General features: G+C 37.7%; 1 protein-coding gene across 1 annotated transcript in view; it reads left to right on the top strand.

The window, feature by feature from the left end:
• The window catches only part of DIAPH3 (diaphanous related formin 3), a 216670-nt gene that overhangs the window by 121838 nt on the left and 74380 nt on the right, over positions 1-20452 (top strand). The window contains exons 23-24 of the mRNA XM_061354886.1: positions 4133-4257; positions 15926-16090. Of these exons, the coding sequence (XP_061210870.1) occupies positions 4133-4257; positions 15926-16090 (290 nt within the window). The remainder of the gene's footprint in view (positions 1-4132; positions 4258-15925; positions 16091-20452) is intronic.

Genomic DNA, 20452 nt, shown 5'->3' with positions numbered 1-20452 from the left:
CTCCATATAAATTTGCTGAAAGTACTGCATTCTCATATTGTAAATACCAGTTTCCATTTCTGCATTCTGAGTTAACTGAGATATGGAACTAAAAGTTTCATAAGTACATTTTTACCAAGTTTTGTTGTGGCTATATTAATGTTGTGTGACTACAGAATATTTAAGAAACTGAAGGAAAAAAGAATAATTTGGGCAATTCCACATCTCTTTACCTGACTTTACTGATACGAAAATTAATGGAGGAAAGAATAGTCAAATGTGGAGGTTAATGAGGGTAGCACAAAATGGAAATAAAGTTATTTGTAGCACACTAATCTGCTGGTTTTGAGATTTTTTTATTTATTTTTTTTTTGTGACCCATGAAATCTATTTTGACTACATAAAAGAATATCAAACCGTATCTATGATTTGCTATTATGGAAAATGGGAGAAAATTCCTTAGAATAAAAAGTGGGAGAAATATAAAGTACTGACAAAAAGGACTATTGCAAAAAAATAAATAAATTGTGGTATTACATCAATGAGCATATCTGACAAATAAACAGCTTTGCCAGCCAAGAGGGGGATTGGATTGTCATCACTGTCATCAATGACCCTGAGGAAGGAGAGTAACAGAAATGATAATCCATAGATGCAGTACACGTATCATGCATCCTGATGCTCTAATAAGAGCTTCTGTCAAGAAAAGAAGGATATTTTATCATAAGATAATCAAATAAGGTATTTCCAGTAAAACTGTAGAAATAGTAATGCAAACATTAAAAGGGCTAATGAGTCCTCACTTGAAATGCTGTGCAAAAAGGTTTTAAAGCAGAAGTGGGTGAAGAGGCTTCTGGAATAATCATGGTATCGGAAAACCTGAATCAAGAGAAAAAACTTCAAGAACAGAGTTGTTTAAACAATGAAATGCAGAAGTTGAAGAAATGTAATTATTCCCTATAAAAATCTCAGGACCCTTTTTGAAAGAAGGGTCTGGGAGTTCAGAGGGTGCATGTGAGAGAGCGTGCAGGTATATATGCATTGTATTCAGCAGATAACTTGGGCTTATAGGCTCACTAACACTGTCTTTGTTTTCAAGACATCATATAAATTGCTTACTTTAATTTGTCTTGGATTTGTATCTGAATTCTCCTATAATTAGGGGTCAAAGTTAGGGATTTTTATCCTCTTCTGCTGTTTTTCTATGTGCTTTTAGATTTTATACCATGTCTTGCAGAGGTGCACTAAGGAAGGTCAGTGGGTATTTCACGTGTTTTTGTTGAGGAACTGCTTATATTTACAGATTATTTTTTCTTTCCCCTCTGTTTTCACTAAATTGGAAGTTGCAAAGACAATAGTACCAAACTATCACCAGCATATTGTGAGCTAGCTTCTGCTTGAAGCTACCAACAGAAATATAGTCTTAAAGTAAAATATATCTAATAGTTGTGCACTGCTGAAATCAAAGGAATGCTGATTTTTTTTACTGAGGAATAATTTAAGATCATGACAGGAAAAAAACCCTTCAAAACAAGGTAGAGATGTGAAGATTCTTGATCAACTGCTTAACTGCTCAGTGGCAAAAGAACAGAAGATTTTTGGTGGGTTGGAGTTTTTTAGGGTTGTTTTTGTTTTAAGTTTTTGTGTTTTTTTTTAAAGTTTACTTGCCGAGTCTCATTATTCTGACATTTTCTAAGTATGTCACTTTTTACAGTGTGAACTCTTAATGCAAGTCAAGCTATACTGTGAAGTCCTATCAGTAGTTGCATCAAACACAAGGTATTATATTCTGTGTTTCTTAGCACCTTTCTATATAAATCACTGTTTTAAAATTGTGTGTACCCTCCCTCAAAGGCTTCTTGTGACAGCATGACTTTCTAGTAAATCAGGTCTGCTTCTGGAACCTGTGAAGACTGAATTATAATATCAATCATAGGATGGTTTGGGTTGGAAAGGACCTTAAGCTAATCTACTTCCAACCCTTCATGACAGGTTAGATCAGGAGACGATCTTCCAACCTGCCATGGACAGAGACACATTCCACTAGACCAGGTTGCTGAAAGCCCTGTCCAACCTGGCCTTCAACACTGCCAGAGGTGGAACATTTACCACTACTTGGCATAACTTGTTCCAGTGCCTCACCACCTTCACAGTAAAGAACTTCTCCCTTTTATCTAACCTGAACTTACCCTGTTTCAGTTTGAACCCATTGCCCCTTGTCCTATCACTCTGTCCCTAATGAAGTCAGGCTGAACAGCCCCTATTTTCTTGGCTGTTAGGGTGGTGAGGCACTGGAACGGGTTGCCCAGGGAGGTTGTGAATGCTCCATCCCTGGCATTGTTCAAGGCCAGGTTGGACGAGGCCTTGGGTGATATGGTTTAGAGCGAGGTGTCCCTGCCCATGGCAGGGGGGTTGGAACTTGACGATCTTAAGGTCCTTTCCAACCCTAACTATTCTATGATTCTATTCTATTTTCTCAGCCTTTCTTCATACAGGAGGTTCCAGGGTCCTGATCATCCTTGTGGCCCTCCTCTGGACTTCTTCCAACAGTTCCATGTCCTTTTTATGTTGAGGACACCAGAACTGCACACAATACTCAAGTGAGGTCTCCTGAGAGCAGAGTAGAGGGGCAGGATCAGCTCCTTTGACCTGCTGGTCACACTCCTTTTGATGCAGCCCAGGATACGGTTGGCTTTCTGGGCTCCAAGCACACGCTTTCGGCTCATGTTCATTTTCTCACTGACCAGAATCCCCAAGTCCTTCTCCGCAGGGCTGCTCTGAATCTCTTCTCTGCCCAGCCTTTCTCTGTGAACCTTTTTCGGGTTTTTTGCATTGTAGGCTTTTTTGTCTTTTTGGTTTGTTTGGTTTTTTTTTAATTTTCCGTTAAGATTTTAACAGGTTGCCATTGATCATTTTATAGTTGTGTTAACCTTTCTGCTATGAATGCAACTGTAGTTGCTATGCAACATTTTACTCTAGCCCTCTGGGGACTCTGTCATCTTTTGAGAGAAAGATGTATTCAGTGTGAGTATCTTATATTTTCTATCACATAAGTCTAATCGGTGGATGAAATCGTGGAACCATGTCAGATCCTAGGAACATTATAGGACCACAAACTTTGTCCAGGGATTTTTTAGATTAAGATAGCTTTACATTTGTAAGTGCTGCATATTATGGAGTAAATAATGATTAAAAAAGAATCAAATTACTAGACAGAGTATGTTCTTATCTATATGTATTCCTACAGAATATATTTAAATGTTAAGTTTGCTTTATAAACAGTTAGGAAATAAGTCTTAACTGATTTCAATAATATTAATCCAAGATAGAATACATGCGAATAGGTATTATCCTCAGGTTGCTCTTCTAGTCTTGGTATTTTAATCAGTTTTTCAATAAAGCATTCAACTTCCATGTGTTATCTTAAATGGATGGAAGTTGTATTTCTCCTTTTCTGATAAAGAAAATTTGCACTTTTTCTACATCCTTCTGTAAATCCCTGATGTTTCATCTTTACTATTTTATTTTTTCCTAAGCCCCTGTTTTATTCTGCCACACCCTTTCAAGTGCTTGCACTTCCCTCCAGCTGGCAAGCACTTTTGCTCTGACAAATTCTGTTTGTTTTTTACCAAGCATTGTGCTTTTAAATTATGGAATTGAATCTTGAGTGTCATGCATAGGTGTTTAGTAGCCTCATTTTGTCTGTGTTTTGAGGGTCTTACTTTCCTCGTGATCTTCCATACTAGTGTTCCCATTTTCTGCTTTAGTCCAGTGAGACTGAAGAAAGCTTTATGGCTTTTGGTGTAGCTTCAGGACCTGTCCTTTGGTTAATCAGAAGAAATAGACTGGCATATGTATATCTCAAGTTATTTAAAACAGATTGTTAATTGCAGTGCAAAACCTTGGGCATAAAGATAAAACAAAATGCAGTGTTCAAAGAGCCTACATCTAATTAGAATAAGACAACCACCTAAATGAGGGGAACCGAACCTTGTGGAGTTACCCCCTCATCTTGTTTTGTAATTTGTTCAGTGTTCTGTTACTTCAGAATGAAAAACGTAGTATGCTGATTTGGGTACGGTTTTAACTCGTGTATTCTACAAACAACGGGTTGTCTTTAAGTTGTTAACAGAATGGATGTTCTGTTTTTTAGTCTCAGCAGAAAACCTGGAGAAGAGCCTGAAGCATATGGAGAAGCAACTCCAGCAGCTTGAGAAGGATTTGAAGACTTTTCCAGTTCCTGAAGATAAGCACGATAAGTTTGTAGCAAAAATGTCAATATCCTTTGGAGTATTCTTTTTAAAATCTAAAACCCACAAACACGAACAGACAAAACCACTGTCCTGGGTTCAGCAGTGCAGGAGTAATTTAACTGCATCTCCTTAAAATTTAATTTTCTTTGCATCACTTCTGTCTGTTCTGTAGTATTTATTTTTGAAAAATAGAAATCTCTTTTTCCTCTCAAAAATTAAATACATGAACAGTCCAATTAAAGATTCATCCATAGTGGATAGAATGAAGAGAAAAATGCTTACTGTTGGGTTTTACATTGTGTGTTTCTTAGTAAAAAGTAGTTATAATACAAATGAAAAACATTTTAGTGTTAATTTTTTTTCATGAAAATATTGTAAAGATGTCTGTGACCCTGGGTTCATTTGTTTTGTAGTGTATGCATCACCACTGTGAATGTTGTACATGAATCCACAGAACCAAAGCATTTCTCTTATTTCAGACATGAGTTTTATAGCACATGAAAACTGGTTTCTGGTTTTATTTTTGCCAAAATTCCTTTTCTCACTATTTATTCCAAACCCTGTAGCCAACTTCACTGCCTGTCTGTCTCATTAGAAGGCTTTGTGACATGAAGGTACTTAATTAAAGCAGGGTTAAAAAAAAAAATCACTTAAACCTTCCTAGCAGATGATGGTCATATGTGCTTGGCACTGAGACTAATCTGGAAGCAGAAATATCGGCAGATAGAGAGACAGGTTGAAATTCCCTCTGCAGGCATGGTTAGGTTATTACCTAGCTGGAAGACTACTTTGCTATGTTCAAAGACAGGGGGACTCAGGAGACAGTCCTTTTGATTAATCTCACACTATTGAATAAAAGATGGCAAGTATCCCTGAGGCCAAGTGGATATACTGGTTCTTGCTGTATTAGGGCCAGCCTCCTCTTCAGTAGACTTGCTGCAACCAAAACATTTACAGCTTTGCTTTGGGCCTCCTCTGGGCAGTGTGGGTTATCTGTAATCTTCCAGTGTCACTACTGATTTTTTTCAAAGGTCAGGTATTTTGTTGGTGAAGTTGTCCTCCTTGTTTTCTTCCTGGCTTTTTTTTTTTTTTTTTCCAGCTCAATGCATTATTGAGAGATATCTTGCAACCTAATAGCGTGGTGTCTCTACAGTATGAAATGTAAGTTCTGTCCATGAAGAGACCAATAGCCTAATGGAAGAACTAGCAAAAGGGTCCCGAAGGCAAGAGATAAACTATTGCTAAGAAATTACAGAAAATATATCTGTGACAGCTTTCTCAGAAATATTCCAATAGTGTATCAGGGCTGGATGGCCACATGCAAAGAGTTGTGGTCAATGGCTCAATGTCCAGCTGGAGACCAGTAACGAGTGGTGTCACTCAGGGATTGGTGTTGGGACCGGTCTTGTTCAACATCTTTGTCGCTGACATGGACAGTGGGATTGAGTGCACCTTCAAAAAGTTTGATGATGACACCAAGCTGTGTGGTTCGGTTGATACGCTGGAGGGAAGGAATGTCATCCAGAGGGAGCTTGACACGCTTGTGAGGTGGGCTGATGCCAACCTCATGAAGTTTAACCATGCCAAGTGCAAGGTCCTACACCTGGGTGGGAGCAATCCCAGGCACAGCTACAGGTTGGGCAGAGAAGAGTTTCAGAGCAGCCCTGCGGAGAAGGACTTTGGGGTGCTGGTCGATGAGAAAATGAACATGAGCCAGCTTCAGTGTACGCTTGCAGCCCAGAAAGCCAACCGTTATCCTGGGCTGCATCAAAAGGAGAATGATCAGCAGGTCAAAGGAGGTGATCCTGCCCCTTTATTCTGCTCTCATGAGACCTCAGTTGGGAGTATTATGTGCAGTTCTGGTGTCCTCAACATAAAAAGGACATGGAAAGGTTGGAACAAGTCCAGAGGAAGGCCACGAGGATGATCAGGGGACTGGAGCACCTCGCGCATGAAGAAAGGCTGAGAAAGTTGGGGCTGTTCAGCGTGGAGAAGTCTGCGTGGAGATCTCATAGCAGCCTTCCAGTATCTGAAGGGGGCCTATAGGGGTGCTGAGGATGGACTCTTCATTAGGGACTCTAGTGCTAGGAGAAAGGGTAACGGGCTCAAACTTAAACAGGGGAAGTTTAGATTGGATATAAGGAGGAAGTTCTTTCCTGTGAGGGTTGAGAGGCACTCAAATAGGTTGCCCAAGGAAGCTGTGTATGCTCCATTCCTGGCAGTGTTCAAGGCCAGGTTGGACAGAGCCTTGTGTGACATGGTTTAGAGTGAGGTGTCCCTGCCCATGGCAGGGGGGTTGGAACTTGACGATCTTAAGGTCTTTTCCAACCCTAACTATTCTGTGATTCTAAGGAATAGGAAGCATTTATTAAGAAATCTAACTTATGAAAAAGGACAGACTCTTCTTAATCTGTTAGAGTAGAACTGATTAGACTATTTGAGTTGGAAGGGACCTACAATGATCATCTAACCCAAAATGGTCATGATGCTGGCAGTTGAAATACCTTACAACCTTTTGAATTTTTATATTGAGGACTAGGGTTTGATAATTTAGTCTTTGGAGATGTGGTTATAAAACTCCCATAGCTATAAAATAAATAGGGAAGAAACTACCAAAATTCAGTTGAGAATGAGCAAAGAATACCCTGAAAAAAATCAATGTCATTTAAGGAAAATTAACTTCACACAGGAAAATTAAGTTGATGAATAAATATGTACTTCTATGCTAATATCAAACATCTAAAATTAATTAAAAAATTAAAAAATTATGTAGGATGCTTCATTTTCCTTTGTGTTACGGACATTGAGCATTCCTGAAAGTAGGTAGCAGGAAGTGAGTGGAGTACTGTGATAAAATGTTATGAATTGTTTTTAAGACAGAGTAAGTCACAGTTGTAGAGAAATAGTGTGAAAAATTAAGATGCAATGCAAATATGTTAAATAGGTGGATCCTTGTCAATATATACAGTAACTTTACCAGGGGTTAGAATTCCATCCCCGTATATGAAGAAAAGTAGAGCAGTTTACTGATCACTTAAAAAGGATAGTGATCATTTTAGGAAACACAAAGGAGATCTGCATATCATCTTTTTCAGGCATCTCAAAAGCTATAATCCTGCCAGATAAGATGCAGATTGTTAATGTGTACCAAGGAGATAAGCCATAGCCATAAAGCTAAATTTGTTCTTTGCATCAGTTTTCTCTTGGGAGAGTTTTGGTTGACCCCACTGCAATATTTTGAATGAAAGGATGATTTCAAATGAAGGAATCAGTAGAAAGAAAAGTAAAGAATAAATAGTAACAAATCCCCAGGAGTAACCAGTGGTCACAAAAGACTTGAAAAAATCTTAAAATTAGATCACATATAAACCTATTTTACTGTATAATCTTGCATGAGCTAAGTTAGCCCAAGACACCAGAGGACTGAAAGCTGAAAAGAAGCACTGAACTTTCTTAAAACGGCTACAACAAGGATCTGCAAATCTGGCATCTCTACTAAGAAAGCTGATGAAGACTGAATAAAAGCAAAACCAACATGTATATATGGGAGATATAATATGGTTGGAGAGAGTCAGCAGGGGTTTTGTAAAGGGAAACCATACCTTGCAAAGCTATTAAGGCATGCAGATAAGAGTCAGTAGAATTTTACTGAATTTCCACATGTCTTTCAACATGGTGTATTAAAATACTTCCAAGAAAAGAAATTTCTTAGGTTAAAAGTGGAATGATTATTTTTTCTGGATTATTATCTTCAAACAAACAAACAAACAAAAAACACCTCATGTCAAAAGCGAGATATTGGCAGATGCTGACAAAGAAGGAAGTGAATTTCAATGATTATAGAGTAATAGATGTGGACATTAGAATAAATGAGTACAACTGCAGTTAAGAGCAAGCAGAAAACATAAGTAAGTTGTTGTAAAAATCAATTATACTCACATCTTGAATGCTTCCATCACCCCATCTCAAAAATCATACTGTATACGTACTGATGTGACAGATATGCAATAATTTCTGCATAAGTAATATTTTAATAGATTAGGACTGGGAGGGTGGAAAATCAAAAAAGTTAGGAAAAATACAGTAAAAATGCTTGAAACTTTTTATCCCATACAGGAGGAAAGTTAGGAACATGGCCACTGTGCATTATAAATAGCCAGGGTTCATCCCATGTAAATTACAGTTGGGCAGGTTAAAACGTACTAACAGAAATATCTTATTACACAACAGACAAACTGCAGCATTTACTTTTAGGATGTTGTAGAGACTGAAAATGTAAATTAATTTCATATAAGGCTTACATAGTTAGCTAAAGATAGTGCATCTGGATCTGTTAATGGCAGTAGTCCGGAGGTAGCTTTAGAAAAACCACCAACCTGCAGACTTTTAGAAACTAAATACTATGCCAGCTGAATTATCATGCTATGATTGCCAAGTTTCCTTCTTGTTTTCCCTAATCATTGGGCATATTGACGGCTGCCAGAAGCAGTTGAGATGGGTATTTGGTCTTACTCAGCATATATCAGTCAGGTAAAACCAGCCATAATATGTATTTCATTGTATTAGACTCTTCAAATAAAGTATTTTGAACAGTAAATATTATGAACAGGAGTAGTTTGCCCTCACCTACTACCTCTCCTAGCAGACAGGCAGTAATTTCCAAACAGTAAAGTTGTATATGGGTTCTAGTAATGTCTGTGAACACACTAATTAAAGAAGCTCACTTTTAGAAAAACAGGAACTTCAATAAATTGCAAAGTAAAAATGGTTTGATGTAAAGGTTAGATAATCCTGCACAGCATGATGAAGCCTGGACCTGTCTTTACTTTTGTTCCTGTGACAAGGAAAGCTGAATGATGCTGATGTATTGAAAAGCATGCAGCTCATAAGAAGAAACCAGCAGGAAATCTGAAAAAGGAAGGATGGTTCTTTGTTGGAAATAATTTTTCATCCTGAGTACAATTAGGCTTCATGGACAAGCAGGCTGTTACATCCTGTCGCTAAATATCACAACCCAAAGGCCCCTAATGAACTGATTAGCATTCTTGTTCCTTTAGGAAGTCAGATATATGCACAGTTGGTTCACTCTTTTATTGACAAAGTCTATAATTATGAATATTTCTCCTACATATTATGTTGTGCTAGTTTGTCAGTCATCTTATGTATGCAAGCTGAAAAAAGGAATTATAGTTATCATTGCAGGTCTTCTGTTTCCTTTAATTAAGAAAGTCAAAGAATATTTAATTGATGATGATCTAGAATATTAAATCCCTTGAGTGAAATGATCAATAAAAAGCAGAGTGAACAAAATACCTTTGTACATTCAAAAATGAAGATTTAGTGGTTTATGGAGAGTATTTAGATTGCTTATTAAAAGCTTAACTAAGTAATTTAGTCAACATGCTCTTTATCAGTCCAGCTCACATCTCATGATTTTGTAAGTAGCAGCTGAGAAACTCTTGACAAGTTTCAGCCTTCCTGTGAATGTAGTGTTGGTGGTGATTTTTACAGAACTAATTTATGGAACTAATATTTGAGAGGCAATGAGTTTGTTGCTGCCTTTCAGCTAGGAACAGAATCTTTTCTATTTGATCAGTTCTCTATTCCTCTTTCGTTAAGTTGATTTGTTGAAACTGCGAAAAGAGAAAGAAGGAACAGTACTTACCCAAGCCAGAGCCTGATTCAACTTAGGTAGAAGAAACAAGAAACCCATTTCAACTGCAAGAAGAGACTACATGTTGCCTCTAAACTGTCAGTTACTTTATCAGCCTCATAATTTGAACTTCCTTCTGCACAACTTAAACTGAAGTCTGTAACATGTCCTCACATCCTAAGGACTTTGAAAGATTACAGGACCTGAGCTTATTGGGAAAAAGATTGCATGTTGCTCTTTGGGAGATTGTTGAGATGTTGATGATATGGACAGATAAGGCTTTGGCAAACAATGTAAATTTAAGTGTATAATTCCTTTATACTGGTCTTTAGTATCTGCTCTGGACTACAGGCATGTATTATAACTAGCCCTTTTTTTGCTTGTAATATATGCCATATATATGTTGTATGCAGCAGCTGTCAATTTGGTTTAGTATTATAACAGAGCTAAGTAGGGGTGAGTGAGTCAAGGTGAAATTATTTGACAAATACTCTTCAGAAGGTACTAATTTAAAGATCTTAGTATTTCTGTTTTTCTCGAAATACTATATTCACATATTGAATTTTACTGTTGAACCTCATTATATGTATATAAAAGGAAGTCTTTGAGACACATATTTTTAAGATAATTGCAATGATTTTTCCCAAGAACGTGATGTGGAAAATCTTCAACGGAGCCCTATGGTGTTTCCAGTTGTTGGCCATAGCAGAAACTTATTTTCTAAAATGCTGGTTTGAAGTGACCTCATACATAGTCTTTTTGCACTAGTCTCAGAAAACTTTCATAGAATCATCAAATCAGCTAGGTTGGAAAAGACCTTTAAAATCAAGTCCAGCCATTACTCCGGGACAGCCAGGACCACCACTAAACCATGTCACAAGGACCTCAAGTACAGTTTTTGAACACTTTCAGGGATGGTGATTCCACCACTACCCTGGGCAGCATTTTCCAATGCCTGATGACCTTCCCTATGAAGAATTTGTTCCTAATATTCAATGTAAACCTCCCTTGGCACAGCTTGAGGCTGTTACCTCTTGTTCTATCACTTGTTACTTGGGAGAAGAGACCGATCCCCACCTCACTACAACTTCCTTTTGGGTAATTGTAGAGAGCAATAAGGTTACCCCCTGAGACTTCCCTTCCCCAGACTAAAACCCCCCAGGTCCCTCAGCCGTTCCTCATCAGATTTGAGCTCCAGACCTTTCACCAGCTTTGTTGCTCATTTCTGGATCCACTCCAGCACCTCAATGTCTTTCTTGTGGTGAGGGGACCAGAACTGAACACAGGATTCGAGGTGTAAACTTACCAGCACTGAGTACAGTGCAATATTCACTTCCCTGGCGCTGCTGGCCACACTAGTGCTGATACAGGCCAGGATGCCGTTGGCCTTCTTGGCTGCCTGGGCACAAGCTGGCCCACGTTCAGTGGCCATCAGTCAGCACCTTCAGGTCTTTTTTCCACTAAGCAGCTTTCCGGCCACTCTTCCCCAAGCCTGTAGCTTTCCATGGGGTTGTTATGGCCTAAATGCAGGACTCGGCACTTTGCCTTGTTGAACCTCATACCATTGGCCACATCCCATCGATCCAGCCTGTCCAGATTCCTCTGTAGAGCCGCCTTATCTTCCAGCATATCAACACTCCCACCCAATATGGGGGTGTCTATTTGCCATATTCTCATGAAAACTGTTGTTTGCTACTGTGGTGGCAGTCTGTTCCATTTTGAAGATTCTGATAAAATATATGCAATATCTATGCATATGTTAATCTTTTAATAACATCTTAATCATAAGTGGTGAATATGGGTTCTTTTAAGGAAATGTTTGTTACAGATTTATGTCATTCATTATCTCTTAGAATCATAGAATCACAGAATAGTTAGGGTTGGAAAGGACCTTAAGATCATCAAGTTCCAATCCCCCTGCCCTGGCAAGGGACACCTCACAATAAATCATGTCACACAAGGCTCTGTCCAACCTGGCCTTGAACACTGCCAGGAATGTAGCATTCACAACTTCCTTGGGCAACCCATTCCAGTGCCTCACCACCCTCACAGGAAAGAACTTCCTCCTTATATCCAATCTAAACTTCCCGTGTCTAAATTTTAACCTGTTACCACTTGTCCTATCACTACAGTCCCTAATGAAGAGTCCCTGCCCAGCATACTTATAGGCCCCCTTCAGATACTGGAAGGCTGCTATGAGGTCTCCACGCAGCCTTCTCTTCTCCAGGCTGAACAGCCCCAGCTTTCTCATCCTATCTTCAGAAAAGAGGTGATCCAGTCCCCTGATCATTCTCGTGGCCCTCCTCTGGACTTGTTCCAACCTTTCCATGTCCTTTTTATGTTGAGGACACCAGAACTGTACACAATACTCCAGGTGAGGGCTCACAAGAGCAGAGTAGAGGGGCAGGATCACCTCCTTCGACCTGCTGGTCACACTCCTTTTGATGTAGCCCAGGATACGGTTGGCTTTCTGGGCTGCGAGCACACATTGCTGGCTCATGTTCATTTTCTCATCAACCAGCACCCCCAAGTCCTTCTCCGCAGGGCTGCTCTGAATCTCTTCTTTGCTCAGCCTTTAGCTGTGCCTGGGATTGCTCCCACCCAGGTGTAGGACCTTGCGCTTGGCATGGTTAAACTTTATGAGGTTGGCATCAGCCCACCTCACAAGCATGTCAAGGTCCCTCTGAATGGCATTCCTTCCCTCCAGCGTATCAACCGAACCACACAGCTTGGTGTCATCGTCAAACTTGCTGAGGGCGCACTCAATCCCACTGTCCATGTCAGCAACAAAGATGTTAAACAAGACCGGTCCCAACACCAGTCCCTGAGGGACACCACTCATTACTGGTCTCCAGCTCGACATTGAGCCATTGACCACAACTCTTTGCATGTGACCATCCAGCCAGGTCTTTATCCATTTCTTCTAGGGTAACATCTGCTTTACTTTGTTTTACTCTGCATTGTATTAGGATATTATATGTCACCATATATTAAAATCAATATAAACTTCAGACAAGTAATCCACTATGAAAAGAACTGCCATGATTATGCAAGACCGAACATGCAGCAGTTAGAAATTTTGCCACGGATCTTGCTCATCTCAGCCCTGCATTGCTTTCCTGTTCTATTAATGAGCAGAATGACCTGTAGTCCCATGATTTCCAAAAAGGCAGTCCATGAAGTGAAGCTGCTTCAGAAAAAGTTAAGAAATAACAAACTTCTTGATTTCATTTCCTCCCACCTGTGTTGCAGCTCTGTTGTACTTCTGTCTTCATTCATGCAAAGCCAATGAATTGTGTAGCTGATAATGCATATATATCAACCTATTCATAATCATGACAGCTGGGACTGCTGTACTCAGTAGTTTTCCCTGTTGTCTCCAGTTTAGCTAGTGCTGGCTAACAAAAGCTATATTAAAGAGAAAAAGGAAGAGGACATACTGAAAATACTTAAATTGAAGCATACTCTCAGTAGAATGCCAAGAGCTTAGGGTATCCCATAATGCACCAGATGAAAAATAAAAATCTCATGATTCATCATGTCTGGCATTGAAATACCGGATAGTAAAACATCTTCCCAGACTGCTGTTTTTAAGTTTAAAATTATGCATCATATATACAAGGAGAATCAGCTTTAACAGCATAAACTAAGCAGTCTGTGTAGACTCTATTAACATACCTGTAACTTCAGCGATGTCTTGCAGTATATCACAAAAATTTTGTCTCTCTCACCTCTCCACCTGAGTTTCCATTTCAGTATATACTCTTGGCATAACATTAATTTACAAGATGAAGTATGCATCGTATTGATAATTTTAACTTCCCCCCCCCCAGTTTTTTCTTCCCAGAAAACTGAGGAAAGTTGCTTGAATATTTGATGTATGGCATTCATACATAGTGTCAATAAAACAAATTTAACTTATTTGCCTTTACCCTTCCACTCTGTGGAAATAAACAGCCTCATAATTGCAAAAAAAAAGTAGTGTAGCTTTTTTTAAATTCTGTTAATGATCTAAGAATCACAAATAGTAAGTATCCTAAATAAAAAATAAACAGGGTGTGCAAATGCTTGTTTCTAGTTTTTCTCATCATTTATTTTTACTGTTTTCCTTTATTATAGTAGTTTGTTGGTTTGGTTTGTTTGGGTTCTTTTGAACTGCTGACATTTCTTTTCATGGTGTTAACTTGTGTTTTGTCATGTCTTGTTTCTCATAATCCTTCCTTTTTCTTTAATATTTGGGCAGCTGTTACATACTAATCTCTCATCAACTCCCTTGCTGTCCCACCAGTAGCTTTTTAACATCCTTAATAATTTTCTAGAAACTGAGTTCTGAAGGGTAGATTCTTGTAAGCTTTGTGCATTTTTGCAGCTAAGTTAAGGAGAAAGATTCAATTGATATGGGAAGAACACGTAGGCCAACATCATCAATTCTGTTCGGGCTGTTGATAGCCAGTCAGCACAGGCAGTCTGAAGCTTTTCAAAAACTGCAACTTGTGAAGTTAAAGAAAAATGGAAAGAAGCTCACACTGGCTAAAGAGGCTTGTCAGAGAAAGCCTGAAATCAAGTTGTTGGGGCGATGATGGAAGAGGTATAATTTAAAATCATTGAAATCTAGGCTTCAGTTACTCGTTTTCTGCAAGTTTGACATAGTGGAGACTGTTCTACCCTTACAGGCCTAGCTAAAGAGCCATCACAGTGGCTAATTTGAATGCTGTGAATTTTTTCCTTTCCTGTACGTGTCTGAGAACATTATCATATGACACTGGCATGGATTCTAAATAACAAAAAGAAAGCTATTAACTGCTTGGTATTTTAAGAGCAATATTAACAAACCAGAAGGATATTTAATAGTACAATTCAAATGGAACTCAGCCTCTAAATAAAACTAGAAAAGTGTGCATCATAAAAAACTTTAAGAGTGGAAGCAGTCACTCAGCAGTAAGTTGTTACTGTGTATTAAAAACAGCATGGAGAGCAAAAATCCTGCATGTCTCAATTTTAATGCACTTGATTAAAAATCCTGTGCTTCATAAAATAAAGGGACAGTACTGTATGTATCTAGTATAAAGTATACAAATGCAGTAAATTCTCTTTTGCAACAGTTGGGTGGGCAATTGGGAGTAAAGGTAAAATTGCCATTTCTTGTCTTTCGTAGTCTTTCCTGCAGCAGCAAAATAATGGAACATAAATATTTGTTTAGCTACCATTCCATTAAAGTAAACACCGTACGAGGTTGTCCTGCATAAGGAAATGATTGCACACAATATTTCTTTGCTGAGCTTCTTTGACAAACTGTATTATCAAAAGTCTTGAATAAACATAGGGGGGTTATTTCATTTGTGTTATGCAGTATATTGGTGCTGTTTATGAATTGTCTATCTCTTGTGGAAGTAGTTCTATTGTTTACACCTGTAATTTAATGAAGTTGTATTGACATTGCAAATAGCCTTAGAAAAAACATAAATAACTGATGCAGCCACCAGGAACAGAAAGCAGTACATCGCTGCTGCTACAACAGCATTTAAAAAAAAAAAAGCTGTTAAGAAGTTTTTATCTTTTGTCCTCTTTACTTTTAACACTGTTATCAGTATTTCCATTTTTACTCTAAGTTTAGTAGGAACCGTACTATTCCTTTATATTTTAATGTATTCAGGTTAGTTATTGGTACCCATGCCTAAATTCCATATAAACAGTAATTGATATACCTGAAACTTTAGTTTCAATAAGAAGACAGTGATACTAATTAAGCTACATAGGTGCGTGAAGTTAGTCTCATACACTTCATTTCATACAAAATATTATGATAATAGAGTAATCCTTAAATTTTAAGAATTGAGAAGATTTGATGAAATTTGATTTACTCATAAGTGTAATATACACAATGAATACTAGGAAGTGTGTATGACATTGATGTAATTATTTTTGATACTTCCAATAGTTGCAAGTGAAAACTGTGCATGAAATATAGATCAATGTTAAGTAAAATCTGTGGGGTTAACTGGATTCACTGAGTATTCTTGCAGCCTTAACAGCAGTGTACAGCTTTCTGGTTCATGCCAAAGAAGATTTTTGTAAACTTTCACGGATGCATGAGAACATGGAAAAGCTTTATCAGAACGTGATGGGATATTATGCCATTGATCTGAAAAAAGTTTCAGTGGAGGAGTTTTTAACGGACTTAAATAACTTCCGGACAATGTTCATGGTATGGTCTGTTTATTTTATGCCTAATGTTTCCTAGAAATTATTTCTCTAATCTTTCAGTTACTGAACAATCTAAAAATTATTTTTTCCTCCTCAAATGGTGCCTGATACTCATATCAGAAATTTTACTTGGCACATCCTAAACTTTTAAGATATCCTAAATGTAGTGGCATATTCAATTATTATTTGTGAATTATTTAATTTCTGAAATAATTACAAATTCTGAACAACAATGAATGTAATTCAGAACTGAACCTCTTTTATGCATATATAACCTGAAGAGGAAAAACCTGAAACTCTACTATTTTTCTACTGCATTTTCTGTTTGAAGAATGCTTGTGGTTTACTTTAAACTAAATTTATTTACATAACAACAAATATTCTAACAGTAATTCTATATTTATAATGCATGTTCTTCCCATGCAAAATCCAGACTCATTTTATTTTGTTTAATTTTTCATTTGATCAGTGCCGAGGTTTGCAATTGTAAGCAGGATCCCTGCTATTGAAACTCAGAGCTCCTTAGCCTGGCTTAAAAAAAAATAGTGTATTTTCCTCAGACTCTCTTTGTAAGGATCTTAAATTTTTGTGACAGTAGATTTTCTAGGACTTTGTTTTATGCATCTTAAATGCTTACATTTGTCTTTTCCCGTTAAAAGGGTGATATTCGGGACAAAGGGCTAAGACTTATTGTTTTGTTATTTTTGAAATATTTGAATTACACTTGAGAAACAGACATTAGGTTGATCATAGAATCATAGAATGGTTTGGTTTGGAAGGGACCGTAAAGATCATCTAGATCATCTAGTTCCAACCCTCTTGCTATGGGCACGGACACCTTCCACTAGACCAGGTTCCTCAAGGCCTCATCCAAGTTGATGATCCCGTTTATTGACCTGATTCAAGTTATTGTTGTGTTGCTCCTTTTCTGTAGAACTTAGAACATAGTTTAAACCATAGTTCATACTCTCTGGGAGTTTTGGGGTTTTTTTTTGGTTGGTTGTTGTGGTTTTTTTTCTTCTATTTGGGGGACCAAAGAAGGTGTGATGGTTTGGTTTTGTTAGGTTTTTTTCCCTACCAAAATTTGATTTAAAGGTTTTAACAAAAGACGTTTCTGAAAAGTAAGTTAGAAATTTCTCACCAGGGTATTTCTTTATATTCTTGGAGCTGATTCTGTATGACCATGAACAGTCATCTTGGCAAATTTTAGGATAATCAGATGGTCTCCAAAATATTGTAGGTTCTTTTGCCACTGTCAGTGTAGCCCTGGAATAAGAATGATTAGCTTGATGTACTTCAGAATACATACTCAAGCCTGCTATATACATTGATTTAAAATAACCGAACACAAGCAACTCAGGGAAAGCTGATGTCTATATAAATTCAAAATACTTTTCTAGAGCTCTTATTTAGGATTAGTAGGGGCTGCTGTCTTGGTGACTGAGGACTACATTCAGATCGGTAGTTTTAGGGGGGGCAGGGAGAAGCTGGTTTTGTGTGGAGGTTGTGACTGATTTTGGTTTGTTTCTTTTAAGCTTTCCTTGCAAAAATAGGTTTTTTTTCTCATGGATTGTGAACACTTGGCTGGTAAGCAACTCTTTCTCAAGAAATGGAAGAGTAAAAAGGCAGGTCCCCAATTATGTATGAATTTATTAATTTTGATAACTTGGAAAAGGTGGCTTATGTCACATCTGGCTACTTATGACTGCATGTCTTAACTTGATGACTACACTCCTGCAGAAAGATTATCGAATTATGAACTTCGTGACAAAATCTGGAGCAATGATCTAACTCATGCCTATCGATCTGTAGAAAGATTCAATTAGTCATTTTACCATCCACTCCTTGCACCTGACACTTATTGTTACAACACAGTTAAGTTGTTTGCATGTTCCCCAGTCTTGTTCGGTTTTGCTTGGATGGTTGGGGTTTTTTTAATAATTTCAAAAATATTTGAGGATGTAGATAGGGGAAAAATACTTTTTTTGTAGATACTGAGAAAGGGTTTGAAATTTTTATTTCATCAGAAAGGAAAAGGAAAGGACTTAATTTTGAGGATAGGGCTTAAAATGGAACCCATATTTAGCAAACATTGGAACACTTAAAGCTCACCAGGCCTCTTGCAACTTCACAGTTTAACAACTAAAAACCTAGAAGGCACAGTCTTCCATCAGAATAATTTTGTTTGGCAAATTGTGTGTGCCAGATTTTTCAATGTGAGCAGTGATAATATTTTCCTGACTTGTTCAGTGCCTAAAATGAATCTCAGAAATCTGATTTCAAAATTGCTAAATTTTATGAAATACTTATGTTACTTTAATTTTCTGATGGTTAAACCATACCTGCTATTTAAACACTGCAGAATAAGAATTCTAAATGCTTAGGTTCATCCTAAATTGGAAACTCCCATATTTTTTTTCTGTGTTTGTAAAATCATCACGGATACTAACCTCTGCTTTGCAGCAATATTATAAAGGCAGATTAATTAATGCTTCAAAACAGTTAGGTATTATTGATGAGCATGATAGAAGAAACCTTGAGGAAAATTAATAATTCTGTCTTGCAGCACACAGTTTGAAGGCTGTATGAAAAAGATGTGTAGATAAGGCATGAAACCCCTTATCATTCAATGACACTAAATAAAATATTGAGTAGCTGCTCAGTTTTGAGACCTTTTGGAAAAGATTTTTGAGACGCCTAGTGTGAGACAGCTAAGGTCTGATTTTCATAATTGTTTAGCATTGGTCTTGATTACTGTCAGAAACTGAAGGTGGTTGTCATCATAGAAAACTTAGCTCAAAATCATTTTAAAATTAGTGCTGAAAAATCATTGGCTTCTTAGAAAGTCCAAGACTAAAAGACTACTTAAGCCACCAGTAGGTGTGGGGAAAGTGAAGTTCAGTCATCCCGGTTGTCAGGCAAAGTTGGTAATTTGTGTACAGTACTTACCTACTTATATTCTGGTGGGGTTTTTTGTTCTCAATTAATGAAAATGTTTAAAATGTTAAAAAAAACATGTTTAAATATAGAGCCACAGACTTCAGGTTCTTTGGTGTGTGCTTTGTACTTAACTTTGGTGTGCACTTTGTATTTCAGTGTTGTTTGGTGACTGTGACAGCTACTTACACCCTGTGAGCACCAAAGCTAGGGCACAGACCATGTCAAAGTCTTTAGGCCTTTTGAGCAAGGAAGTGTTAAGACATTTAATCTTTGAAATGCAAACAGTATGAGAGACAAGTATGTGTTCATCTGTGTAAATTTTTTGACAATTTGTAGTATAAGCATTTTGCAGAACCTTATACATCTTTTTTTTGTTGTTGTTGAAAACACACAGAACCATGTAGATTTGGCTCTAGGGCATAGACTTCTAAATATTGGCATCTGAATGTGAGTTTGGGCGTCCAATCTCATGTTACAGTCAAGTTGATACATACTCAATACAGTTAGCAGAATTTGGGAGAATTATCTACCCAGTGACTCAAAGGAGATCTAATAAGAGAAGTGCCTAGTATCCTGCGGAGGTGTCTTAAACAGTATCCAAGACATCATCATCATGAAATTGTAAGTTATGACACGGAACTTATGGAAGACCAGTGTCCTGATAGAGAAAGGCTGGAAGCAAGGTGTGATACTTCAAAGTGCTGAATATGAAGGTGTGACCTACTAAGTTAAGCCCAGTTAATAAGTGTAATTAGAAATAAATAGACAACTACATTTGGATGACTGGAGTCTGTGGCTGAGTCCTCCTGCTATAATTTTTTTGGGGAAAAGTATATATGCAAAGTTAGAAATTTCCTTGTCAGCTGTGTTAGGGAAGTGTGTTATCTCTGTCAAATATGTACTTGTGATCAAGTCCCGTTTGAGTTTTGCCTAGCAGTTTACAGAATGCCCAGTCTGAAACTCAGCAAGTAACTTGTTAAAATTAATTCACTTCAGAATTTTAGCAGTTTGTAGCAGGGTTCTCCCCTCCTCCCGTAGTGTCAAGAAAATTGACAGAGGTGACTCTGGAGAAGACACTGCGGAAGTACAGCTTTTCTTTGTTTAAAAAGTCCATTTCATTCTCATTTTTCATGATTGAAAGCTTATTGTTTGGTTATCAAAGGCAGGTATTTCCTCACAAGATTTTTTTTTCCCTTCCTTTGTTCACTATCTATTGCAGTGATGCTACAAACGGTGCCCGTGCATATATTGCAGTAATCCTCAATCTGTGCTTTATAGTACCCTTTAATCCTATTTTACTTTTTTTTTTTTTTTTTCCTAGAGGCAGACTGGGCATTTTCCCACTAAAACCAACATGAGATATTATATATCCCTGCCAACAGGGGACCTCTGCCTCAGACCTTGTGAAGATGTTAGCCATTGT

The sequence above is a fragment of the Neopsephotus bourkii genome, unplaced genomic scaffold (genome assembly GCF_033783945.1).
Source record: "Neopsephotus bourkii isolate Nb327-2 ecotype Australia unplaced genomic scaffold, CSIRO-AGI_Nbou_v1 NB_83, whole genome shotgun sequence".
NCBI classification, from domain to species: Eukaryota; Metazoa; Chordata; class Aves; order Psittaciformes; family Psittacidae; genus Neopsephotus; species Neopsephotus bourkii.
Note: the sequence above shows the minus strand (reverse complement) of the source record. Positions and strands in the feature narration are given on the sequence as shown.